At 43.5% G+C, this 27,801-nt stretch overlaps 1 protein-coding gene across 1 annotated transcript; it reads right to left on the bottom strand.

Moving 5' to 3' along the window:
- Nucleotides 1–159: 159 nt before the first annotated feature.
- On the bottom strand, nt 160–21,732 carry TDRD6 (tudor domain containing 6). The gene is made up of 4 exons (XM_020801499.3): nt 15,513–21,732; nt 12,558–12,676; nt 11,043–11,103; nt 160–601 (listed from the first exon to the last, which is right to left on the bottom strand). The coding sequence occupies exons 1-4, from the start codon at nt 21,619–21,621 to the stop codon at nt 534–536; spliced, it is 6,357 nt and encodes a 2,118-aa protein (XP_020657158.3). The 5' UTR covers nt 21,622–21,732; the 3' UTR covers nt 160–533.
- Between the last annotated feature and the right edge of the window lie 6,069 nt (nt 21,733–27,801).

Genomic DNA, 27,801 nt, shown 5'->3' with positions numbered 1-27,801 from the left:
CTGAATTAAGAAAACATTTACAGCAGTGCTATAAAACAGTATTAAGAGATTTAGTACAGCTCCTTCGTATGTATGATCACAACATATACAACCTATTTATCAATACTGAGATCACAAACTTTCAGTTGAATGGTGAAATAAAAACAGCAAGAACGAATGTCATCTGCAATACAAGCTTTATTTTAGTTTCATTAAACAAAAAGGTAATAAACTTTCCATGTTGTCACAGTATTCTCTCTAAAGGTTATATTTTAATAAACTACATGAAAATACAGAAAAAGACATATTTCTTTTGCACAACCTCTGAGCCTGAAGCAATCACAGGCCCTCAACACAATGAACACTCCTGCACGTCTTCAGCTTCGCAGAGCTTTACCAAGGAGTACACTGACAGAAGTGAACATCACAGAACACGGTTAAAAGGACTAATTAACTGGACAACTGTCCCTGGTCAGGGTACAAACATGTTCATTAAACTCTTGCCATTGATTCCAAAATTGCATAAAGCCTGTCATGTCAGTAAAATGATTCCTTCACTCAGGTGTATTTTCAGTGAAGTTGCCACAAGGAGGAGAATCTGAACCAGTAGCAATTTCTTGCTCTGTCAAAGAAACAAGGCAATTAATAATTATATTTAAGCAATTATATGAAAAACCAAATATCTGTGTGCATTAGAACCAATTAAACATACATTTCTGAACTTATGAATGGAATCTGTGCCACTGGTGAGGACTGTAATATAAAGTCTTGCTGATAATCTTTCTCCACTCTCTCAGATTATAAAACAGACTCTTTTAAAAAAAGGTTGAAAAGGCGCACAGTGCATGAGGACACATAGTAGATGTAGAGTCTAGTGAGAAATCCAGAGTGTTGAAAAGAACACACTGAACTCGCCTCTGTTGCTAAAGATTACAAGAGGAAAATAAGTGATAATCTGTTATTTCTCGTAACGGCACTATCCTACTATTGCCAATAAGTTTCAAGGAGCCAGAAGGTGGAGGTATAAAAGAGTCCAGAAGACTTTTCTATTTATATGAGACATGGAGAACAACAGCCAATGAAAGGCTCCCATCTAGCCCTCAATTTCTACCCCATAGCCCCATCCTTGACTCCTTAAAATGCTGGTTATTTCCTTTAAAAAAGAGGTTACTTACCTGTAACTCTGGTTCTTCGAGTGGTCATCTGTGAATTCACACCAATGGGTTAAATCTGCGCATGCACAGAGATCTCCGGAATATTCTAGAGCTTTAAGCTCTGTTTGTCAAGGACTGCCCCCCTAAACCCACGAGGTCCGGCCGCCCTCCAAATCACCTCAGTTCCTAAGAACAGCCCGCAGCTGCATCAATAGATGCAGGAGTGACGGACAGAGGGGAGGACGGGCGGGAAGTGTGAATTCACAGATGACCACTCAAAGAATCAGAGTTACAGGTAAGTAATCTCTCTTTCTTCTTTGTGGTCTCTGTGAATGCATACTAATGGGTGGTTAACTAACCAGCTTACAGCACCTTAAAGGTGGAGGGACCTCACGAAAGGATCAAAGAAAGCGCAGCTCTCCCAAAGGATGCATCAGTTTTGGCTCTCAGGTCCAGTCTGTAGTGAACAGCAAATGTAAAAGTTGTGGACCATGTGGTAGCTTTACAAATGTCTGGGAGAGAAACTCCATGAAGGAATGCTGCAGAAGTAGCTGTTGCTCTGGCAGAATGAGCCCTAACACCCACAGGTAGAGGATGCTTGGCAAGTTGATATGCCTGTTTTATGGTTGAGACAATCCATTGAGAAATTGTTTGTGAAGAAACATGACAGCCCCTATCAGGGGGATGTGGTGACACAAATAGTCTTTTCAATTTGCGGAAGGAGGAAGTCCTTGATATGCAAAAGTCTAAGGCCCTTCTAACATCCAGCATGTGTAGTGATCGCTCTACATTAGTAGTCAGTGATGGAAAGAACATGGGTAAGATAATAGGTTGGGAGAGGTGGAAATGTGATACAACCTTAGGTAAAAAAGAAACATGCAGAAACAGGGTGACTTTATCAGGATGAAATTGAAGAAATGGGGGATCGATTTTCAAGGCTGCAAGTTCAGAAGCTCTGCGGGCCGAGGTAATGGCAACCAGGAAGAGCATTTTAAGAGAGAGAAGGTATTCTGAAGTGGTGGCAAGTAGTTTGAAGGGAGGGCGGGAAAGCCAGTGCAGAACAAGAGATAGAGACCACTGTGGAGGCGGTGGTGGAGCCGAAGGTTGCATATTGGAAACACCTCTTAGAAATTGTTTCGACATGGGATGGCAAAAAATCATTGCAGCTTCCGAATCCTGTGGCTGATAGGCTATAATTGCTGACAAATAAACCTTGAGAATTGAAAGAGATAACTGTTTATTAGTTGGATTAGTAGGTAGATTATGTTGGAGAGCAAATTTAGTGAAGGCAGACCATTTGTAGAAATATAACTTGGTTGTGGAGGGTTTACGTGCATGTGCGAGGAGCGCATTCACTGAGGGAGGATTCTTAATGCTGTAAGATGAAGAGTATGTAGATCTGGGTGTTGGTTTCAACCCTGATGCTGCAAGAGTAAGTATGGAATTAAAGGGAGGTGAAGATAATTGCTGCTGATGGAGTATAGCATGGTGAACCATGATTGTCTTGGCCACCATGGAGCGATAAGAATTGCATTGGCATGGTCTTGTCTGATTTTGGATATTGTCTGAAGGAGCAACAGAATGGGAGGAAAGAGATATATGAGGTGTGTAGTCCAATCCCTTGGGATCTGCATCCTATGCCCGCTCTGGAACAGAATAGGTTGCACGTGGCATTCTGAGGTGCTGCGAACATGTCAATCTGTGGGTGACCCCATAGTTTGCATAGATGAAGAAACACTGATTAGTCCAGAGACCATTCATGCATTTGAGTCTGTAGTCGACTGAGTCTGTCTGCCACTAGATTTTCTTGTGTGGTGATGTGTACTGCCATGGGGAAAGTGTGGCGTTCTAGACACCATTCCCAAAACTGTACTGTGAGATTAAAAAATGGAAGGGAATGTGTGCCCCCTTGCCTGTTTATGTAAAACCACAAAGTTGTGCTGTCTGTCGTAACTTGGTCGATGTTGCCACGTATCAGTGGCTTGAATGCTCTGAATGCCTTGAAGATGGCCAAAAGTTCTAGGTTGTTTATGTGGAGAGCACTTTCCTTGCGGGACAAGATGTCATGAATATGGAGATTGTTGCAGTGCGCACCCCATCCAGTGTTGCTTGTGTCTGTCGTAATTTGTATTGTTAGTTGAAGGGGAGAGAAAGGTCGACCCATGAATAGGTTGGATGGTTTGTCCCACCAAAGAAGTTGGGAGGAAAGTTCGGGAGTTACTCTGAGGAGTTTTGATGGAGAATCTATCATTGGGTCGTAAAGGGTGAGATACCAAGACTGAAGTGAGCATATTTTCAGCCTGGCATCGAGAATAGTTGAGGTTATAGAAGCCATGAGACCTAATAGGTGTTGAATGGAATGTGTGGTGATGCAGGAATGTGGGCAGAACTGATTGATGAGAGAATGAAGTTTGATGGATTTTTCCCGAGGAAGAAAAAATCTTGCTTTGGTGGAGTCTAGAAGAGCGCCTATATATGTGATATGTTGAGTAGGAGTGAGGATTGATTTTTGTTTGACTTTTAGACCCAGATCCACAAGAAGAGAGTTGTCTGAACATCCTTCAGAGCCTACAGGTGAGAAGGAGAAACTACAAGCCATTTGTCTATGTATGGGAAGATCGAAATTCCCAGGGTACGTAGATGGGCTGCTACGGGTGCCATTCATTTTGTAAATACCCTTGGTGCTGTAGAGGGGCCAAAGGGGAGGGCCTTGAATTTGTAGGCATGTTCTCCTACAGCGAACCTGAGAAACTTGCAATGATCTTGACGGATTGTGATATGGAAGTATGCATCACTTATCTATTACTGCAAACCAATTACCGTGTTGAAGGATTGGTAGAATTAATTCTAGTTTTACCATGCAGAATCGTCTTGGAATTATGTCATAACTGAGTTCTCGAAGGTTGAGGGTAAACCTTAGTCCTCCATCTTGTTTTGGGACGGTGTAGTAACGGGAGAAAAAACCTGAATGGTGTTCTGCAAGAGTGATGGGAGATTTTGAGTCTTTTGAGAGGAGAGATTGAACTTGTTGGTGGATAGCAGATGGTGATATTAGAACGAATCTTGGAGGTGGCAGGTAAGCAAATTTGATTGCGTAGCCCGTAGCGATTATGGTAAGTACCCAAGTGTCTGTTGTAATAGAAGTCCAGGATGGAAGATGGACTGAAAGACAAGTGGTGGCTGTGGAAAGGAGGTAAGTTTCGCGGATCTGAGAAATAGGAAAGTCAAAGCCCCTGCTTCTTTTTCTCCTCGGGATGGCGGAAAGATTGTTTTGGCTGTCGGCACTGAACTGCATGTCTAGGCTGGTAAGAAATGGCTGATTGAGATGAATATTTATTCCCGTCATTGTATGATTGCAACGGAACCCCGTCAGGCCTGTCCATCATTGGAAGCTCAAGAGGAGGAGCCAATGAGAAGACAGGAGGGGCGGAACCAAAAGGACAATGGAAGACAGACAGTTAGAGAGACAGTTGGGGATGTGGAATGGCAGTTAGGGTTTAGGAGAAGAAGAGAGTTTGGGGATTGAACTGAGTTAGGAGAGTGAATTGGGAAGGTTAATATATATTGAGCAAGCAGGAATGCAATTATAAGTACTATAAGATATTGATTAAAAGTATATAGTAGTTCGGAATAAAAGTACTTGCAACCCAATACATAATTAAATCCTTGTTAATACCTGATACAGTTCATATGTGATTTACCTTTGTGATTTGCTTGACAATAAAATAATATTTGTTAATTAAACCTCTGATTCCTAAGTTCAATAAACCTTAGCTTTGGCAGCACACATGTATAACATACATAATCGGTATTAGGAGGGTAATACCTGGTGGCAGGTAGAAGAGAAAAGGGCCTGAGCCTTTTTGAGAGCCAAATAAACAGGGGCAACAAGGATGAGCGCCACAATAATTTTGATTGCTGATACTGATAAGGACAACGCCACTGAGGACGTTGTGGTTTGTAATATTGTTGGGTGTTGTATGACTGTGCTGTTTTCTTTAACTTTTGCAGATTCTCAAGGATATCATTAGTCGTCGAAAAGACTGGAACCACTGAAGGGTAAGTCTTCAATTCTTTCTGACATCATCTGGGATATGTGCAGACCTCAACCATGCATACCTGTGGAGGGCTACTGCAGTGACCATCTGCCAAGAAGAGGCATCAATGATGTGCCTAGCTGTTATTCTCTCTTGGCATGCCAGAGCCAGAGCCTCCTGATGAAAGGCAAATCCACGGGCCTTATATTCACATGTGGCAGATTGGAGAGATGGGAGAACCTTATTCCACAAATAATGGTGGTATGCTCCCATTGCTGCAATGTAGTTGGCAGCTCAGAGATTAAATGATGCAAGGGAGTAGATCCTGTGTCTTACAATATTGAGTTTCCGGCCTTCTTTGTTGTTACGTGTCGTAGAAGAGTGGTTAGGTGTTCTGTTTTGAGTAGCATCAACAATGAGTGAGTTGGGTGGCAGATGCTTAAAAAGGAAGGCAGTACTGTCTCCATGGGTTTTGTAAAGGTTTTCCACTTTACGAGACATTTGAGGTATAGAAGAAGGCTTTGTCCAGGTTTGTTTGGCAAGTTCAAGCAAAGAAGGGATGAAACTCATACTCAGAGGAAGAGATTGTTGGTCGTTAATATCCTCATAGACTTTATCCGACTGGATTTGGGAAGGCTGTTGCACATCCAGCTCCATTGCTTTGGCAATACGCAAAACTAATTGCGAATATGAAGAAAAATCATCGGATGTTGATGGTGGATTGTTAACATTAATATCAGATTCAGGTGTTGGTAAATTGGGCAGAGAGTCTTGATCCAGAACAGAATGAGAACAATGTGAAGAGGAAGAATGTGAAGAAGGGGTGGGAGAAGCTGGGCAGTATTGTGAAGGAGTTGATTCTGAAATGGTATGGTGACGTTTTGATGAAATATGTTGAGAGAGTACCAAAGTGATCTGTTGTTTGATTGCTTGGTACCAGGAGGTAAGGGCTGAGGACTGATGTATGTAGTGGTTGATTGTATCGATTGCTGATGAGACGTTGGGATGATACGGATGTGCGGGACCTTTTTGATACCGTAGGTTGAGATCAAGGGGGGGTCAGCATGTTGTCTCTCATGTGATTTATGTTTCGGTACTGGCGAGGGTGGTACTGATTCCACCTCCAATGAAGATCGGGACTGGTAGGTGTCACAATACTGGTGTCAATACCGAGGAGAAAAGGGTGAGTCAGAGGTGTCAGACTCGTAACAATAACTGCGTCAACGTCAGTGATCCCAGTACAGTGGGGTCTCAACTTACAGAATTAATCCGTATTGGAAGGCGGTCCGTAAGTAGAAAAGTCCGCAGGTCAAATCTGCATTTCCCATAGGAATGCATTGGAAACCATTTAATCCGTATCTGCTGTTTTCTGTCCATAGAAACTATTGGGAAGCTGCTATTCCGCATTCTACCACTAGAGGGGGGATTTTTTTCTTTTTTTTCTTAGGTCAAGAAAAGTTCAGGAAAGGAGGGGGGAGGCAGGGAACAGTTTTAAAAGCACTTTTGAAATCATTTTTTCAATGAAGCCAATTTTAAAGCATGTTTAACACAGAGACAGGAGTCTGGAATTCACCTTAGCCCAGTCTTTGCAAGCCAGCATTCTTTGACCCACAGAATTTTTTAGCAAAAAGACAGGCAGGACTCTGGAATTCACTTTTTCAACCATACCAAATCAAGCCAAGCCAAGCCAAGCCAAAGGCAGGAAAGGAGGGAGGGAGAGAGAAATGGAGAAAGAAAGAAAGAAAGAAAGAAAGAAAGAAAGAAAGAAAGAAAGAAAGAAAGAAAGAAAGAAAGAAAGAAAGAAAGAAAGAAAGAAAGAAAGAAAGAAAGAAAGAAAGAAAGAAAGAAAGAAAGAAAGAAAGAAAGAAAGAAAGAAAGAAAGAAAGAAAGAAAGAAAGAAAGAAAGAAAAAGGTCATCACTGGGACACACAGACCCCTCAGACAAAGGTTTGTGCTTTGAAGCACAAAGAGAGAGAGAGAGAGAGAGAGAGAGAGAGAGAAGACGGGGGAGAGTTTTTGGAGGCTAAAACACATATTTCAAACAAAACACATTTTAACAACATTTTTATAAACAGCAACTTTTAAACAAAACACATTTTAAAAGGAACAAAGCAACTTTTAAACCAACCAACCAACCAATCCACTCACCCACCCACCTACCCACACCTTTTAAAACAAAAGAGAGGTGGCTTATCTTTCGTTGTCTTCTGGAGGTCCCCTCCTGTGGGTCATCTTCTGCAGGGGGTCCCATGGTGGCGTGGAAGCCTTCAGAGCTCTAAAAGGGCTCCCCCCCCCCGATGCAGGTTTTCCCAGGGTGGACAGGCCTAGGGGAGGGCTTCCCGCAGGAGGCCCGGTCTACTGCCCAGGAAAGCTTGGTAGACTGTGTGATGAGATGGGTTTTTGAGTTAAAATCTTTTAAGGCATATGGGTTTTGTAATTATGAAGTAAGCCAGAGAGGTTCCATTTTGTTTCTTTGTATATAGTATCTGTGCTATGCTGACAAGTTGTTTTCTAGGCGAGCAGAGAGAATGTTATTCTGAAGGCCTGAGAAGGACTCTGTGTGATTAGATAGATGGGAAATGTTGTGACTCTTTGATAAACCACCGAAACCCAAATAACATCTGCTGTGTATGAGAAAGAAGTCAGGTGGTACAACAGGACTGTTTGCCTAGTAACGAACTCTGATTGGATGACATCGTGGGAAGGTGCATTAGGCCCTTGCCAGTTACTCTTGAAAAAGGAACTTTTTACCTATGGACATTGTCTTTCCAAGACCGACCTTTCAGTGATTCGTGACCTACATTTCAGCCATATGGGACTTACCCTGATGTCTTGAGAGAGAGTTTGGTGGCCTACCTACATGGACTGGTTTCTATGCTTTGCTGGATTACTTTTGGATTTATGGGATTTTCTTAAGAACTATGCATGGACTATTTTCTATGGACTGTTCTATGGAATATTCCTTATGGACTTCTTTTCTTGGAATACTCCATGTGGACTATGCTCTTGTAATTTTGTAAGGACTATGGTATATTTACTGGATTTTTCTTTTCTAAGGACTATGGGACATATAATGGATTTTTACTTTTGTTTAGGGATTTTTATTCTATAGGATCACTGAGGACTATAGCCTTGTTATAACCAACTTGGATTATTTTGTTTACTAATGATTTCCTGGACTGGAATTGTTTTTATTCTTCTTAATGGTTTTTTAGGTTTTTGAATACTTTTATATTTTTCATGTTTTCTTTGCCTCACTACATCTGTGTAACTAAACAGCACAATGCTAGATTATTTGTTTTGGTTTAATTTGGCTTATTAACATGCTTTTTCTTTAATAAAATAAAGATTATAAAACTCATTTGGTTTCCTGAACAGTACACTTGCCATAGGGTCATCTGAGAGTGCTGCCTCGGCCTAGCTTACTTAGAGTCCTGTCAGTGGTGCAAGTTAAGTCTAAGGACTACAAAGCCCACTTGACCTTTTAACAATAATATCTGAGAGTACCAGGGTGTTCTTATGTGGGCAGACTTGTGAGAAGGAGTGTTGTAGCATGGCTGGCTGAATTTGGACTCTTCAGCCCATATTAGCATGTGCAAACTCCTGATTGCTCTCTGTCCAAGCGTACACGTGTGTTTTCGAACCCGTGTTCGTCACAGACTGGGCCTCCCAGGGGAAGCCCTCCCCCGGGAGGCCCGTCTACCCTGGGAAAGCCTTCGTCGGTGGTGGTGGGGAACCTCTGGAGGCCTTCCCTGCCGCCATGGGAGTCCTCTTGTAGGTCCCCCGCCACCGCCGATAGTGCTTCGAAGGCACTATCGGCGGCGGCAGGGACCTCCAGGAGGCCTCCAATGGCGGCGGGGAAGGCCTCCAGACGTCCCCAGCAGTGGCAGTGGACGTCCGGATGCCTTCCAAGGCTTCTCTGGAAGGCATCCGGAGGTCCCCTCCCCTGCTGGTGCTGCTGCTGGGAGCCGAGCCATGCGATCCCAGCCATGCTCGGACTCCTGGACAGGAGACCTCCGAATGCCTTGCAGGGCTTCTCCGCCGCCATGGGAGGCATCTCGGAGGTCCCCCCCACCGCTGATAGTGGCTCCGAAGCACTATCCCGGTGGGCGGGGGGACCTCCAAGATGCCTCCCATGGCAGTGGAGAAGCCCTGGAAGGCATCCGGAGGCACGACCTATGGTCTACGGACTGGAAGGGGGAGGCGGGGAAAGCGCCCAATTTGAACTGGGTGCTTTTCCCGCCTCCCTCTTCTGGTCTGTAGGTCAATTCTCCGGCCGCAAGTCGAAGTGAAACTTTGCGGCAGGAGAAGTCCGTAGGTTGAAAAGTTCGTAAGTGGAGCCGAACGTTAAGTCGAGACTCCACTGTAATAATCGAGCTTGGATGGATGATACCGATGTGCTCAATATCAAGAGCATCTATAGGCAGGGTCATAGTACTCTGGTGGTTCATAGAGTGACCCTCTTGGAGTGCCTATACCTTCTGGACGGCTCTCAAGACATAAAGGACCCAGTCAGAGTAGTGGGTCTCTCGGCATCAGCACCATGATGAGTTGCCTGAGTCGTGTGGTGCTCTTTTCTTGACCTCTTATGTGGAGGAGAAACTTCAGGTGCCGGACACACTGAGTCCGAGTCACTCGATGAGATGGAGTGGCCAGTAGAAAAAGGACTCAAGTGGAGGTTCGTTGGTATCATGGTTACATCCATATCAACCGGTGAAGCCAGGGACTGAGCTAAAAGCAGAGACTAAGGTCGGGCGGAAGAAAGCATCAGAGGGTCTTCCAAAGAGTCAACTCGTATCATGGGTTGATCTTGTAGCGGCTGGTCTGGTACCAGTTTGGAGGAACAGGTTTTGGTAGATGACTTTTTTTTCTTTGATTTTGAGTGGTCTGAAATCAAAGGGACTCTGTACTGAAGTAGATTTAGTAGAGCTTGATGGTCTGGATTTGGACTTAGATTTTTGTGAGCTCTTGGAAGTAGCAGTTGGAGAAGCAATAAATGATGCTGGAGATTGATTCAGAGGCTGTGTTTTAATAGGTGTATCCATGGTTTGGGATGGCTGAAGTGATTTTGCCAGAGAAAGGACCTCAGGCATTGTTGTCTTAATTTGAGTGCCTGCTTAGTAATTTTTTTACAAATTTGGCAGGAAGAAGTTTGATGCAATTCCCCTAAGCAGAACAAGCAGATATTGTGGCCGTCTGTTAGCAGGATCTTATTCTAGCACTTTTTGAAGGGGGGAAGGGATGCCATAAATGGCGGGAAGGGGAACGGAAGCAAAAAAGGAAAAAAATTGGGGGGTGTCAACAACAACAAAAAAAGTCTCTCACGATTCTTAGGATAAAGGATTTGATTCTTGTGTAAATTAGATAAAACGATTGATAAATTCGAACAGCGGTATTTTATTTTCTAGGAAACACTATGGACTAATGGCAGTTCGACAATGGAAACCTCAGTGGCGGCAAAATAGAACTGAGGTGATGTGGAGGGCGGGCGGACCTCGTGGGCTGGGGGGACGTCCTTGATGAAAGGAGCTTAAAGCTCTAAAATATTCCGGAGAGCTCTGTGCAGGTGCAGATTTAACCCATTAGTGTGCATTCAGAGACCACGAAGAACATGTGCTTCAGCAATCAAACTTGAAAATTAAGCATGCATTTTCATTCCAACGACCAATCACAAAGCAAAGCATGATACAGAAGTGAGGAAAGAAATGTGCTAGGAAAAAAACAGATTTCTTTCACCATGTAAGGACGGTTAAATGAGCTAAGCATATAGTTTGATCTTCAGCTAAAATTTAACATGTCCTGTTGAACTTAGAGATGTTGTAGATAATACTTGGAACATGCCATAAATACCAATTGTCTCTTGACATCTTACCTTCAGCTTCCAAGCCGCATTCCAGCAATGAATCCAAGGTACTTGTTTCATTGTTTAATGTCTAAAGGGAGAAAAATGTTCTCAACAGAAGCAGTCGAGAACAATGTTGGTTGCTTAATAATACGTTAAGTATTGAAACAAGATTCATTGCTGAGTATATATCAAAACACACTGTTTGTTGATCATTTAGTATATACAGAATGCTTATCATCTTACTTCTTCCTGCCAAGAATAAAAGACAGGTAGCAACTACCACATCAGAAGATGATTGCACCCAAAAATAAAAATATTCCTGCCCAATTTCAAATGAAGACTAATGCAATTCCCAAATCTAGGCATGTTTGCTGAGAAACAATTACAAAGTAGTGCAGCAGACTTCTACTATTTTGTGAAAGACATAACAAAGGTTTATTCTTCTGAGTGCTGAACATGTCTAGTCTTAATGCCATATTTTAGAATTGCAACTTTTATTTATATTCTAAAAATAACTATACTTTCCGGCATATTCATGGCTTATATTGTAAAAAAAATCTTTAAAGTGCCACAACAGTTTAAGCCATGCCTTCCCTGAGTTTAATACATTCTAGTAAGTTAGTTGCATTACTTTACAGCAGCAGAAATGAACTAGTCTTGTGCTTTAAGGACTAACAAGTTTCATTTTGTGGACTACAACTACTTTCTAAGAGACGTTTGAAGAAGTGGGCTTTATACCAAATAAAACATATTAGTCTACAGTGGTGCCTCGCATGTGAAAACTTCGTTAAACTGAAAATAAAAAGCCATTCCAAATCGGCTGAAAACTCACCGTTTAGCGAAGTCTTCCCATAGCTGGCAGCCATTTTCGCGCCCTCCCCTCACTTACCGAGGGCGCGAAAACGCTGCGCGCGGCCATTTTGGCTGTTCCCGCGGCCATTTTGGACCCGCTGAACAGCTGATCCGCGGGTCGCAAAGTGAAGGTCGGTAAGTTTCGCCCATTGGGGGCATTGGTAAGCGATCGCATTAGCGATCGCGGAAACCGCATCGCTATGCGATTTCGTCGTTATACGGTGCGCTCGTTAAGCGAGGCACCACTGTACTTCAATAGGAACAGATGTAGAGACTAACAATTTCTGGCTTCAATTTTTTTAAAATGTGTTATGTTAAGTGCTAGGTTTAAAGATTTTGAGAGCCATTCTTTGATTCACTTGATTACAAAAGAGAGGCACACAATAGAGCAGAATGAAACCATTACAGAAGGAATGCCTGCTTAATACAACTTTGTGTTTTATTGCTTTAGACAGAACTGTATCTCAGTTAAAGTTGACTCTAGTTCAGGAATCCCATTCCAGACATCTGTAGGATTGAACAACTCTTCACTTCCACTTGTAAAGTTCAAAACCTTCAGGTAAAATCATGTTTAACAATGTATTAATTATACCCATTAGGCTGTCACAGATTCAACATGTTGCAACAATGTAACATGTCATAATCAAATCATACGTGATGGACTCACCTAACAGATTAAAACTTCCTTACCTTTGTGCCTTCAGCAGATGTGCCTGATATCTGAGCCTTATGCCACTGACCGCCTGACGATACCATGCATTTGGAACCAATATTAAACCCCCTTAAATTGAAAGTCATTCTTTTTTTGTCTGCAAAAACAAACAAAACATTATTTTTCAGTGCTTGTCATACTGCAAGGTGCAAGCTATTTAACAGAAATAATTGGCAAACTGACTTCAAAGTGGCCATCCACAAAGAGCTATGCCCAATTTCCTCTCCGCTCCCCAATCCTGCATCCCTTACACTGGTTGACTGAATAGCTCACTAAGCTGGGTGCCTGGCTACAAGTCAGAGTTGGGAGTTTGATTTCCTACTGTGCTTCCTGGGAGGACAGGCAGCCTATGTAACCTTGGGCAATCCCCAAAAGTGAACTATTTCTGAGTACCCTATACTTAGAAAAACCTGGCAAAGAATAGACTTGATGGTCTGTTATAATTATTAAACTTATTAGTGTGTAAATATATACACAGGCAAGTCACTTCCCATGCTTTCTCTTGTGTATCATAGTCACAAGATTACTCTGTCCTACCATAATACCTGGACACTTTATGAGCCAGAAATTAGTCATAAATTGTAGCTGTCAGAATTTGGCACCTGCTAAATTTCAGATTTTTTGAAAATAGTAATTTGCAATTCTTTAAACATGCAAGTACATGTCTCCTATGATCCATGTTTGCTACAGCGTGTTTGCTATACCAAAACATACTCTTTGGTCAAAACTTGACAATCTAAAAGCCTATTTTCCCTTAGGTAAATGGGGAATTTTTATTGTTTTTATACAGTTGAATTACCAGTGCCACCACTTTTCCACCTGGTCCAGAAGAGAAACAATAAATAGCATTGCTGGATGTCCCTGCTCACAGAGCTACAGATTCTAAGTGACCTGACCATGTTCCTGAATTTTTGAATGTTACTCCAAGGTATTTATGAGTTGGTCTGTTTGAGGAGTTTCCTATACAGCTGCCATCTGTAATTCTTTCCCCTTTTTCCAAAAACCAAAATTTTGATCATTTATTTGGAGATGTTCCTTGACACAATAAGCATCTAAGGCCCTTAATAGTCTTTGCATCCCCACCTAGGCATAGGACAGGAAAATAGCATCATCTGCATACAAAACTACTAATGTATTCCTGTCATTTAGATGGGGTGGGAAAAGCTGGGGGCTGGATAGGGAGGATAACATATTGTTTAGATAAAATTTTATTCTGTATCCCTGGATTTAGCAGGGCTCAAAGCACTCACTTTACTTAAGGGCAAGTTGTAAGTACATATTTATTGGGGGAGGGAGTCTCCCATTGGGAGCCTATTTCCAGAAAAAAATTGCTACTAGAGATGGGGGCATTTGTATTTGAATACGCATATTCCCACACAGCTGGATTTAATGAGTGTCTGGCCCCTGGGGCCGGACTATCCACTCATGCGTCTGGAAGCAGTCTTGCTCATCCTTCCAATCGCTCCCAGATGCCGCTCTCTTCCCACTTGTCTAGTCACTCCAAGCAGACGAGAGGGGAGAGCAGCACTCTGGGAGTGACTGGAAAGATGAATGGGGCTGCCGCCGGATGCATAAACAGAAGAGCTATGCAGGGATATTCGTATTTGTATACCCCCATCTCTAATAGCTGCCACCAGACTAATCAGGTCAAACCCAACAGAAACTAATGGGGAGAGGGAAAAACAGGAAGATACAGGGGTATGTTGTGCATTATGTACATTCCAGAATACAGTGGTGCCTTGCTTGACGACGTTAATTCATTCCAGCAAAATTGCTGTAGAGCGAAATCGTCATCAAACGAAATAAAACAACCCACTGAAATGCATTAAAAACCGGTTAATGCATTCCAATGGGCGAAAGATCCTCCATAGGCCATTTTCCGGTGCCTGTAGAGCGAAAAATCAGTCCTAAAAACAGCGGGGGGGCATTTTGCACAGCGGCGGCCATTTTGAAACCCGCTGATCAGCTGTTGGAAAATCGTCATAAAGCGAAAAATCGGTTCCTGAAGCAGGGAACCAATTGTCGCTAAGCGAAAAAAACCCATTCAAACATCATTTTGCGATCGCAAAAACGTCGTGAAGCAGATTCTTCGTTAAACAGGGTAATCATTAAGCGGGGCACCACTGTAGTTGTTAGCTAGTTGTCCAGCATAGTTAACTAATCTCAGCTAAAGTCTCCACCTTATCTATTACACTTCTTGAACCCCTGCAACAATTAAGGTAACAGTTAATTTTACAGGATAAACTTAAAAGATTTCCAAAATAGAGTGGTCATCTGACCAGATAGGCGAGATATAAATACAATCAATCAATACCTTTACTTCCCTCAGCTGATAATGGTTCTTTTCATGTGTTACAACTGAAAATATGGCAAGGTCAAAAGGTGAGAATAACAGGGAAGCCCAGTTAAGACCCACTCCTTCAGCCACTCTACACCTGAAAGTCAGTGATGAATGTGTGAAGCAAACATTGGAAATGCTCTTACAAAGTTCAAATGATGACGGTTTCTGTCCTTATCTGGGCTCCTGATGATCTGAGCACTGCAAGCATGTTCAGTCAAATCTTTGTGTTCATCACACAAAGGACTCAGTGATTTTCATGCAGAGAGGAACCAAGAGGTGGGGCATTACATACATTGTCACATCTCATGGCGCAGTGGTTAAACCGCTGTACTGCAGCCAAAACTGTGCTCACGACCTGGGGTTCAATCCCAGGTAGCCGGCTCAAGGTTGACTCAGCCTTCTATCCTTCCGAGGTCAATAAAATGAGTACCCAGCTTGCTGGGGGGGGGCAATGTGTAACCTGCATAATTAACTTGTAAACCACCCAGAGAGTGCTTGAAGCAGTATGGGGCGGTATATAAGCAGCACGCTTTTTGCTTTTACAGTCCTGTAGAGTTTCATTCATAACACTTGAACAGTGCTTACACCTTACCTGTATCATGACTTGACATTTCTTGTTCTTCATTCAGCTGAGTATTACTTGAATAATCTTCTCCAAGAAAACTCATGTCTTCATGTGTTTCACACATGTCACAGCTCATCTGCGTTTCTCTGCTTCTCTTCTCCAACAGACTCTGCCATTCTACACAATCAGTTTTTGAGACATTTTGTACTGCTTTGTGTACTTCTATAAGACCGTCAGTGCACAAGTCTTGTGATTCAGTTTCTGAAAATGGTGGTTGACCTTCAGTGTTTGCAAGAGGAAATGCAGCAGACAGATCCAACATGTCCACCTCACTTTTATCAGCTTGCAATGGATGCACTTCATGTGTCACAAACTCCGAAGGGCTCTCTTGTAACTCTTTCTGCGCATATAATCCTTCAAGCAACATAAATTCTGATCTCTTTGGCACTTCATCATAGAAAAAAGGTTTTTCAGTTGTCTCCAACTCCAAAGTGTCTTTAGAAGAGTGCACTCTTAACATCTCTGTTTCCTGCATAATCTGCTTGGTATCAACTGACAGCGGAAGCCCCAGATCTGACATACTCTTTGTGTCATCCAAAAGTAACTGTGCTTCAAACACATCCTGTGTTAAAATTTCTGCCTGGCTTTCAGGTTTAACCTGAATTTCAAAGTGATCTTGTTTTGACACCTCTTTTCTGCTACTAGCAGGATGCTGTATTTCAGCACCATCAATTGAACATGATCTATTGCATTTCTTTTCAGATATATAATGGTCCATTTCACCATCAAATGATTCAAATACAGAATGTTGGTCCTCTGTATCAACAGCTTCAACCGTAGCTTGGTGTCTTGTTTGGTAAGTAGGTGATGTTGGAGGCAATGCTTCCTTTGTTCTTTTCCCTGCATCAAGTGAACAACTCTCTATTGGATGTAATGGTTTTGAATAAGGTAATGAATCTGAAATATCAGTATATTCTGCAGACACAGGCAAACATGTTTCAGTTTTAAATACCACAGTCTCAGAGCATTTCCCCTGTCCATTATTGTTCTCCTCTTCAAGGCGGCAAATACTTGCTACAGTTGAACCACTGTTTTCAGTGCTACATTTCCAAAAGGATTTCATTTGCTCCTTGATGTTTATTTTTTGATATGCCAATTCAACAATAAATATGGGAATTGCAAAAGAACCATGGTCTTTTTTATCCATGATTTTAACATCTACTGGACAACCAGCTACTATATCACAGAATACCTTATTTACTCCTTCAGTCCAAGAACCTTCCTCAACATTAAAACCAAACAGACAACACAGAAATGCTTGAGGTGGTATTGCTAAAAGCTCATGGGGAATTTTCCTGACCATTTCTATACAAGTTAATTCCTCAGTTCCATAATCAACATGAATGACTGTCAAAATGTTTTGCTCTATGTTGCTAACAACTGCTCGGTAAAATCTACCATCTTTACTCTGCTTTGCCAGACAAGGGCAACCACTTACAATATCATCCAGAATGATTCCCTCAAGTTCTTCAACTTCCTGAAGCTTTCTTTCAATTGAATCAAGGTTATCCATGTCAATAAGCTGACACCAAAAATATCCTGGGTTCTTTGCAGCTACTGAAAAGATTTTCACAGTTTGACCTACTTTAGGTGTCTTCCAGTGAAAAGACATAGAATTTGTGTTGCTTGCAGAGTTCTCATTCTTACCCAGAGCAACTTCACACAGGTTTATCATACCAGTCTCTATCTCCTTTTTGCTCCTAGTGTCCACAACATGAGATTCTGGGTCTTCAGGGTAACTATTAATCAAATCCATTGTTACATTACCTTTCTTGTCACATAGAAGAATTTCCCATTTGCCTTCAATTTTTTCCACAAATTCACCATTCAGCTGAACTTCATTTGTCCTTTGGGAAAAATACAGAATTTTTTCCTCTGTCCATTCTGGAAGCCTTACTGTCTTACCTCCATGCAGTGCACAGTGAATGCTCATCACTGGAAATGATGAACAGTCTTCAAGAAGTTGGCCTGTTTTACAGATGTCAACTACTGCAGTATTGCCATAATCAATATACACCACACTCACCAATTCATCAGAGGGTTCTTCACTGACTACAGCTCGATACCATGAGCCATCATCTGCAAAAACTGCACAAATTAAGTCTCCAATGTGAAGCTTCTGCTCTTTTAGGCTCTCAAATGTTGAAGAACTGCTTAGTTTCTCTGAAATGATATCAAGCAGAGGTTGATCTTCTACCAACTGAACGTAAAAGTCAGAAGGATCATTTATATGAGATATATACACCAAAGTTTTAAGACCAGGTTTTATCATTTTTTGAGGCAGATCACAAATATTTTTAGGTACAAAGTTTGTATTAATTCTACTTTGGCTGCAGTTTTCATCATGAGTTTTTTCCTCTCTTTTTTGAAAAGGTCCCTTTAGAAAGTCTCTGCCTTTTTTATCTTCTAAAGATTCGCGCCTATCAATTAGCCCTGGAGATTTTCTTGCCACTTCTCTTTTTGTTTCTTGCTGCTCTACTCTTCTTCTCCACCATGAAAAACTGGGTTTACTACTGCGCATTGTTTCCTGATTTTCAATGCATGACTTCTTGCTATCATGAAACAGTTTCACAGTATCTGTCAAAGATGGTATTATTTCAGTGTTTGCTTCTCTCCCAAGTGGGCATCTAGACAGTGAAACTTCATGTTCTACATGTTTTGATAACATTCTGCTGCTCTCCAAACTGAAGTTCTGTTTCAATTTTGCATTGATCTGCATTTTTCCGTCATATAGTTCTATGATCAGTGTTCCATCAGATTCCTTTGCTACTATTAAAGCTTTTAAAGGCTTATCTAGAACTGCTTTTTCAAACCATACTGTGGCATCTTTTGGTGGATCAGCAACATCAGATAAACTGCATTTTATGGCTAGCCTTGGCAACCTAAGCAGCTCATAAGCATCATTTGGCACTACAATCAGGTCTTCATCCTTTAGCAACTCTGTATTTCCAAAATCCACAAAGAAAATTTTTTTAGTAGATTTTGCTGAAGTCACTATTGCCCTATACCAGTTGCCATCACTGTACTTAGCAACATACACATTTCCAGGGGCCTGTGATGTCTGCAAGTTGTGCCACATTTTGCTGAGCTTACCAATGCTACTACTTAACTGATTAAGAGCAGCTGTACTGCTTGCAAGCTGGCAGTAAAAGAAAGAGGGATCATTAACATGTGTAACATAAATCACCTCCTCACTTCCTATTTTGAGGTTGTGTGTTGAATAATAGTACGAGAGAAGATGAACAGATGGGATCAGGGATTTCTCTGGCTGCACAGGTCTGGCTAGATTCCTCCTTGTTAAAAACTGGCAAACACTTTCAAAAGGTGTAATTAAGTCCACAATCCTGAAGACTTCTGTATTGTTTAACGCTGCTGAAGCAAATATAGTACATTTTAGTTCTATTCTGCTTGCTGAATCCACAAATTCTTGAAAAGCTTCACTGGCTTTTTCATCCCAAACAAAAGGATCCTGTCCTTTTGGCTGAATTAAATTGTAAAGGCTACATCTAAATGCCTGGGCTTTCAAATGAAGAAACTCTGCCTTAGTTGCACAGATATCCTTTAGTGAAACACACTCTTTATTTCCATAATCAACATAGGCAACTTCCACTTTTTCTGTATACCTCTCCGTACTAGTGATAAGACCTCTATACCATTTATTATCCTCTGAATACTTAGCCAAACATACAGGACTGGACCAGTCATAGGGCTGTAACGAATGAGCACAGTAATCCTGAATTTTAGCCATAAGAGCCCTCAAGTGTCCAGAGTGTTTAGCTAATTGGCACCAAAAGATGCTAGGATTTTCAGTACAGGACACCACCACATTTACTGTACTTCCAACCTCCAGCTGCTCGTCAAAATAAAATTCTGGCTTTATCCAGGAATGGTTTGGCACAACAGCAGACAAAGAGTTTGGTGTAATACTAGAAACGTCTGCAACTGCATTGTATGGTCCTCTCTTCAATGACTCATTTATCATTTTCTGGAAGGGCATCTGTATTTCATGGGTAGTGTCCTTTCCTTGGGATATTATTTTTCCCAAATTTTTTTCTCCTGCCAAGGAATTATCAAAAACCTCCACTATGTAAATATCTTCTTGCATGCCTAGGACCTTGATCACTAGCTCTTTACCTAGCATGGCTTTCCTAAAATACTCTGCAGCATCTGGGCTCCATAACTGGTTTGGAGAGGAATGAGCCAGCGCACATCTAAGTGCCACAGCAGGCAGTTCTCTGAACTGAGGAAGCAGTTCTTTCACGTTATGCAAATCAACTATTTTGGTGTCTCCTCTGTCCACCAGGTAAACTTCAATGCCCTTCCCCTGTACTTTGATGACTAGGGCGCGGTGATAAGTATTCTCTTTCAGCATCACACAGCACAATGATCCAGGCTTGGGTTGAAGCAGAATGCCCTCCAGTTTCTTACTTTGAGAGTAGAAGTTGTGCAAGTTCCTGTTTAGGAGACAGAGGGACTGATAATGCTCGTGGAGGTACATCCAGAATTTGGAGGGATTTTGGAAAAAACTCACTTGAGCCCTGTGGCACTCCCCTGCCTTCAGGCGCACAACAGGAAGTAGGGTAGGAGCAAGTGTAGACAACACACCCTGAAAAGATTCAGATTCTTCCTTGTCTGGAGCATCTCCACTCTCCAGTTCAGTCATCAGGTCAGAAGTGCAGCCTTGATCACTGTGCAGAAAACTCTGGGCCAGGCAATGTGACTGCACCCCATAAAGACTGTTAAGGTTGAGGCCATTTTCCCCATAGAGGGTCACATAATACAGATGCTCAAAAGGACAGTAAATTTCAATATGGGCCTGTACTTCTTTGCCCAGCAACAGTGCTTTAAGCTGACTAATTTGTGAATGAGTCCAGCCAGTGCCTCCATCTGTAATACCCTGCAAAGAGCAAGGGTATGTCACTACTGGCATGCGGAAACACTCAGTTGGTAAATGCCGCAAGTTTTTCTTCGTGACAAATTCTTTCCTTCCATAATCAACACAAATTACTTGTGCCACTGCACCTGGCTGCTCCTCTGGACCTCCTCTAGAGTACACCTCTAGCAAGAGAGCACGGTACCAGCATCCATCTATGCCACGGGCTGCACAGGGAGAACCAGGTGCAGGCAAGGACTCTTGTAAGTCCCTTCCCCTGATTGCCTCAAAACTTTGGTACATGACATCTGAGAGTAGCTGGATCTCTCTGGAAAAGCTGCGCAGCTGACAATACACTCTGTAGGGACCTGAGACATGAGTCACTGACACAGGCTCAGTCACATTCAAATCCAGTTGGGGATAGAAATAACTCAAGGGATCTCGCTGTGACTGACCAACAGAGGAGTGGACAGTTGCCTTGGCTGGAGAGGAAGACGGCTCTGATGGAAAAGCTGCAGCAGGACAGCCTCCCAGGCAGGTGTTGAGGAGGGTGCCGAATGCATGGGGGGAGATGTAGCTCGCTAGCCCCAGCCGCTGCATCTGTGCCAATAGCCAGGGTAGCTCCAAAACCATAAGGTGCTCTGCAATCAGCACCTCTCGCACCACACCCGTCACCTCCTTGCCCTGCAGGCATCCCAGGAACTCGAGGGCGCCAGGCCCCCAGCTGAAGCTCTGCACCCGGGATCCGAGCGGAGCAGCCGTAGCCGCGACCGCCCCGAAACTCCTGGACGGGACCAAGTCGGCCACGACGCAGCCCAGCACTTCGGAAGGCAGCTGGAAGAGCTCGCGGCTGCCCCGCGCCAGGGAGGAGACGGCGGCGCTGGCCGTGCGGCCCTCGTCGAGGAGGAAGACGCGGTAGTCTCGGGGCGCCGGGCGACCCACCACCCGGCAGCGGTGCCACCGCCCGCCCAGCTCCACCAGGCACAGGTCGTTGAGGGCCAGGCTGTCGGCGTGGCCCCCCGGCCCGCTCGACGACAACCGAGGCCCCGCCCGCGCCTGGACCTCCTCCGTCAAGCGCAGGTATTCATCCCGCCGCTCCCCGGGGAAGCCCCACAGCTTCACCAGCGGCACCTCCGGGTGGAGTTCTATGAAGGAGACGCGCAGAGTAACCGAGCTGCCTGGGCCGGGCAACACCGAGCACATGGCGGAGGCCGCCCTCGCAGCCACGCCCGCCGCCTTTCCCGCTTGCGAGAAGGGGAAGCCAAGGGCGGTGGGTGGACGGAAGCGGTGGGCGGGGGGGGAGCGACGCTTTCTCTACGTCGAGGTCGCCCGTGACGCGGGCGTTGGCGGCGCTTGCCAGACGGGCCCTTTCGCCGTTACCGTCCGGCGAGCAGGAGGGGCTGCGCGTGGCGAGAGAGAGAGAGAGAGAGAGAGACCTTAACAGCAGGGCGCGGCATCGGCCCACGTGATCAGAAGAGAGAGAGAGAGAGAGCGAGAGAGCAACGCCTTCTTTGGAAGTGGCGCGCGGCCAGTGCCCGCTGCTGATTGGCGCTACGGTACTCTCCGTTTCTTTGCGGTAAACCTGGAGGCGGGAGAGCCGGTCACGAATAGCTGTCACGGCAAGGGGAATCGAGAAATAACTGGCTGCTGGGTTGGTCCATAACCAATAAATTGGATGTAGTCCTTTTCTAAAGTTAATGGCTCTTAATTTTACATTCGGGACCCAAACAGAAATGTTAACCTTTTAAACATGTTAATAGTTTTCTAAATAATGTATTAAATGTGCATAGTTAATACATTATATAAGTTTAATGCATAGTTTAAGTCTTAATCAACTTATTTTAATTAAGTGTTCATTTAAAAAAAATTGTACACCTTTCTCCCCCACTAAATGAGAGAGGTGGGATAAAAATAAATAAATAAGCCACACTCAAGTACTGTACGTTATAGCAGGATAGTTTGAACCTGTATATTGTTCCTGGGAATTACAGCAAAGCTGCGAACATGGAAGTCTGTCAGGAGCCATTGGTTAATGTGTCGCGGCCGCTGCAGTTCTGAACATGCCAAGGCTTTGACCCTGTGCACCTTTGCTTCATTACATTGCTTTTAGGCAAAAGTAACTTGGACTTTTATTTTTCTCTCCCCACACCCTCAAGCTCTGTAGTTTTCAGCATGCTGAGGGGCCCCTGCTGGACTTGAAATCTCATGTTTTTAATATTTTTTAAAGTGCTTCACCTTTCGTTCCTTTTTCCTTCAGTGGTTCAAGACAGGAGGCAGGGGATTGCACTGCAACCCCAACACAAAAGAAGGATGGTAGAAAGCCATCCTTTTCTCAACTCCCTCATTAATGTAGCAAGGTGATTAGTGAAAGTTTGGGTATGTAATTGCTTTTGTTTTTGACAAGGCTCTTATCACATGAGTATCACTGATATTGGTGAGAAACATTCTCCTCTTTCTATCATAGATATATTTATTTTATTTTTAAAGGCCCAGAAGTCTTGGTGCCAGAGGTGTAGAGAAAAGTAGTTAGAAAAGTAGTTACAGGATTATATTGTAAACATCACTAAATAAACTTCATAGAAAAACAAAAACAAAAAATAAAATAAAAACAAAAATTAACACTGTGTGATCCACAAGGAGAAACAACATTCTAGGTGCGTAACACCTTTATAGCTCATTGAATTAGATATCTGACTGCAAAGTATCTGATTGGGAGTTTGATTCCCCACTCCCTCTCGAAAGAAAAGCCAACCTGTATAGCCTTGGATAAGATGCATAGTCTCAAAACATCCCTAGAAGAAGAGGATGGTAAATATGTTCTGTGTACTCTACGTAGAAAAACCTGGAAAATTAATACCCATTAACTGGGCCAGCATAAGTCAGAACTGACTTTATGGCATCTTAATTATTGTTATTCCTATTCTCAACTAGTATCTCAGATCAGTGATGGACTGAATGAGGGCAAACAAACTGAAATTTAATCAAGACAAAACAGGTGCTCCTGGTCACTCAAGAGAAGATCAGGGAACAGGGATTCCTATACTGGTTGGGGTTACACTCCCCTTGAAAAGCCAGGTTCACTGTTTGGGAGTACTTCTTAACTCCTCTCTGAGCCTGGAAGCCCAGGTCTTAGTGGTGACCAGGACTGCATTTGCTTAATTGAAGCTATACCCTACATCGTCATCTACAGTTACATACAGTCATAACCAAAAATATTGGCACCCTTGCAATTCTGTCAGAAAATGCAACCCTTCTCTCAGAAAATGGTTGAAGTTGCAAATGTTATGGTCCTCACATGTTCATTTCTTGGATTTGCATTGGAACAACACACACAAAAAAAACAGAAGTCAGATCTGATACAATCCCACACAGAAACCCAAAAATGTCCTCTCTGTTGCAGAGCTCAGCCAGCACCCTGGTTTAACCAGGAGCTGCGAGCTATGAAGCAAAACAAGGCTAGAGCGCAATTGGAGACAGAACCCGACAGATTATAAACGGAAAGCTGTCAGGATCACGACTAACCACTACCTTTCTAAGGTGAGGTCTGCCAGTCAAGCTCACTTCACTGTCCAGATAAGCAAAGCTTCAAATCAGCAGGCGGAACTTTTGCATATAGTTCATGATCTCTCCAGAACTGGTCTAAGTGATTGGCCTCCTACTAGTATTTCACCTGACCATTTTTAAAATGTAAAGTGGAGGCCATCTGCCAGGAGCTCTCTTCTTTTTTGAATACAATAGATTGTGCAGAGATGTCCAGCGCTCCAGCTTGCCCAGTGAAACTTGATCTCTTTCAGCCTGTGGTGCTAGATATGGTAGACAAAGCGCTTGACCACTGTTGTGCCTCCTCCACCTCCCTTGACCCATGCCCGGCCTGGCTAATCAAAGCAGCCAGGCCTACAACAACTGAATGGGCCACAGCAATAATTAGTGGGCCTCTCCAGGAGGGCAAGGTTCCCCGCGCCATGGAACGGAAACAGCATTGGTCACCCTGTTTGATGACCTGCTGAGGGAGGCTGATGGGGGCAAAATGTCCTTGTTGGTCCTCGATATCTCAGCCACCTTTGATACCGTCAACCACGGTATCCTCCTGGGGAGGTTCTCCCAGGGGTTGTGGAGCTTCTTGACATCAGTACGCTGATGACACCCAGCTCTACATCACCTTTTCTCCAACCAGAGTGGATGCCATTCTGTCTCTTCAGCACTGCCTGTAGGCTATACAGCAATGGATGCAGGAGAATGGACTGAGGCTGAACCCAGACAAGATGGAGGTCCTGAGGGTGGATGGCCCCTCCATTGGTGGTTTGGGAAACTCCCTCTCTTTTGGGGGAGTGACTTTCACCACAAAGAGTGAGGTTCGCAGCTTGGGGGTCCATCTGGATCCGGCGCTCACCATGGAAACCCAGGTGGCATCAGTGGTCTGCTCTGCCTATTTCCATGTGTGGTGGATTGCCCACCTGTGTCCCTACCTTGATGTTGGGGCGCTCACCACTTTGGCCCATGCACTTGTAATCTCGAGATTAGACTACTGTCATGCGCTCTACGTGGGGCTACCTTTGAGATTGATGCGGAAGCTTCAAAGGGTGCAGAATGCAATGGCCAGACTTCTTACTGGGGTGAGAAAATATCAGCATATTTCTCCCACTCTAGCTGCCCTGCATTGGGTGCCTGTTTGTTTCCACATTGATTTCATAGTGTTAATGATGACATATAAAGCCCTAAACCGTTTAGGACAGGGGTGTCCAACCTTTCACCTTCCCTGGGCCACATTAGAAGATGAAAATTTGGTTTGGGCCGCACATACATTTGGTTTGGGCCACATGGGGGGGCAGCCCTAGCCATCCTCCGCAGCCCCGCTCCAAGCGCGCTTACCGACAGCTGCGACCTCAAGACAACAGAGGCTGCCAGCTTTGACTCCGGCGGCTTTATGAGGACGGGAGGAGATCTATCTATTGACGGGGATGGCGCAATGCAGTCATGCAGCCCCCCATCTCCCCTCCCCTCCCCCTCCTTCCTTCCTTCCCTCTCCCCCCCCCACCATTGTGACATGCCCCACAAGTGCTGGCAGTGTAACTTGAAACTTTCGAATTTCTTTAAAAATAAAAAATTGCACTTGGCCGCATTACAAGCTGACCTGGGCCGCATGCAGCCCTCAGGCTGCAGGTTGGACAAGCCTGGTTTAGGACCTTGATATCTGGCAGAATGCCTCCTCCCACCTAGATCTACCTGAATCACTCATTCTAGCCAAGACGGGTGAGTGAGGGACCTAATGCCGAGGGAGGCCTGGAGAGAAAGAACAAGAAACCAGTCCTTCTTGGCAGTGGCCCCTTGCCTATGGAACAGTCTGCACACAGAGATCTATCTGGCTCCCTTGCTAGATGTTTTTAAGAGCCAACTTAAGACCCAGCTCTTTAAGCAGGCTTTCTTTCCTATCATCATTTGATTATTTTTATTTTTTCCCCATCTTGAACTATATTACTATTGTTTTTTATTTTATTATACCGTTTTTATTCCATGTTTATTGTTAGCCACCCAGAGTAGTCATGTGTCTAGATGGGCAGGGTATAAATTTTATAAAATAAATAAATAAAATGCACTGGCCAAAATTATTGGCACCCTGTCTAAATTGTAAGAAATCATTGCTTTTCAAGCATGTGATGCTCCTTTCATTTGTATTTAGACACACCTGTCACAAGTAAAAGGTGTGGGCAATATAGTAACCACCCTTGCAATCAGTTAAGATGGAGAAAAGTTGACTCCACGTTTTTGTTGTGTGTGACACTGAGCATGGAGAAAAGGATGAAGTGTAAGGAATTGCCTGTGGATTTGAGGGAAAAAATGTGGAAAAACACTGACAATCTCAAGGTTACACATCCATCTCCATAGATCTTAATGTTCCTGTGTCCACTGTGCGCAATATTATCAAGAGGCTTATAGCCCATGGCACTGTAGCTAACCTCCCTAGATTTATTTATTTATTATTTATTTATTGGACTTGTATACCGCCCCATAGCGCTACAAGCACTCTCCGGGCGGTTTACAATTTTAATTATACAGGCTACACATTGCCCCCCCAGCAAGCTGGGTACTCATTTTACCGACCTCGGAAGGATGGAAGGCTGAGTCAACCTTGAGCCGGCTACCTGGGATTTGAACCCCAGGTCGTGAGCACAGTGGACAGAAGAGCAAAATTACTGAAAAATTACAACAAAGGGTTGTTTGAATGGTGGATACAGAACCCAGATTAAATTACAAACAAATTCAAGCTGATCTGCAGACACGGGTTACAACAGTGTCAGCTCACACTATCCGTCGCCATCGAATGAAAAGGGACGCTGTGGAAGGAGATCCAGGAGCATCCACAACGCCGGTGCTGCCTCTCCTGCTTCCCCTGTGCGCTCACCCATTCCCCAGGGGATGCTTGCTTCTGTGATCACTCCCCAGCGTGCCTGGGTGTGCACTTCCCTCCTCCAACAGCTGCCTGGTCAAAGGCCATACTGCAGGCATCTCTATTTCCCCTTTCATCTGAATGGGAGAGTGTGGCGTACCTGGTGACACCTGTGGAGGTGTGGAACCAAACTGGGCCGTATTGCCATTTGTGCTCATCTCTACCCCTAACCACAATGGCTGAGTGTGGCTTGAATGTGTAGCCCACAGTAGTGCCTTTAAAGATGTGTCTGTGAGAACTCAGTTACTTGTGTGTTTGCATATTATTCAGCTTGCATGTTGAATATGAGAGTCTGTAAATAGCTCAATGGTTTGTATAATAAAATCATGCTTAATGTATTGTTCCCATTAGTTCAGAAGGAGGCCGCAGTCTTATACACACTGTAAGCCCTGCTGAATTCAAAGAACTTAGTCTTTAGTAGCCAACTGTAGAGCTCTGCATATTTATCAAAAATGTGTATAGTCTAACACTAATGTTTACATTTTAAAACCATAAAAAGCTAACTGATCTTTTTCTTGTGTAATGATTACAATCAAAGAATTTGCCTGTAGGAAATGAAAGCTTTCAGCATACTACTGTGTGTTTGTCCAGAACTTGATTAAGTTTACATTATTTATTTATTTAATAATGTTATTAATATAAAACATTATTTTGCTATCAAAACTGTCCAGGAATTGGGCTCCTCAGTATATGTAGATGAAATTTATGGCGATTTAACTTATGAATCTCTCCTGTGTCTGCTTTATAGTTAACTGAAAGAGTATGTTTTGATAATTTTGAATGGAAAGCTTATAACTCCAGACAAATTGCTGTATTGATGCCTTCTAGTAAAGGAGACAATATTCCCTTTTTGGATGAGGAGAAAAATAAAAATTACTATAAATATATTTTTTCAGAAAGTAGGGAAGATAACAAAAAAGTGGTTTTTTCTTGTTGTT

This window comes from Pogona vitticeps, chromosome 1 (genome assembly GCF_051106095.1).
Source record: "Pogona vitticeps strain Pit_001003342236 chromosome 1, PviZW2.1, whole genome shotgun sequence".
Classification (NCBI taxonomy): Eukaryota; Metazoa; Chordata; class Lepidosauria; order Squamata; family Agamidae; genus Pogona; species Pogona vitticeps.
This window is presented reverse-complemented; position numbering and strand designations above follow the sequence as displayed.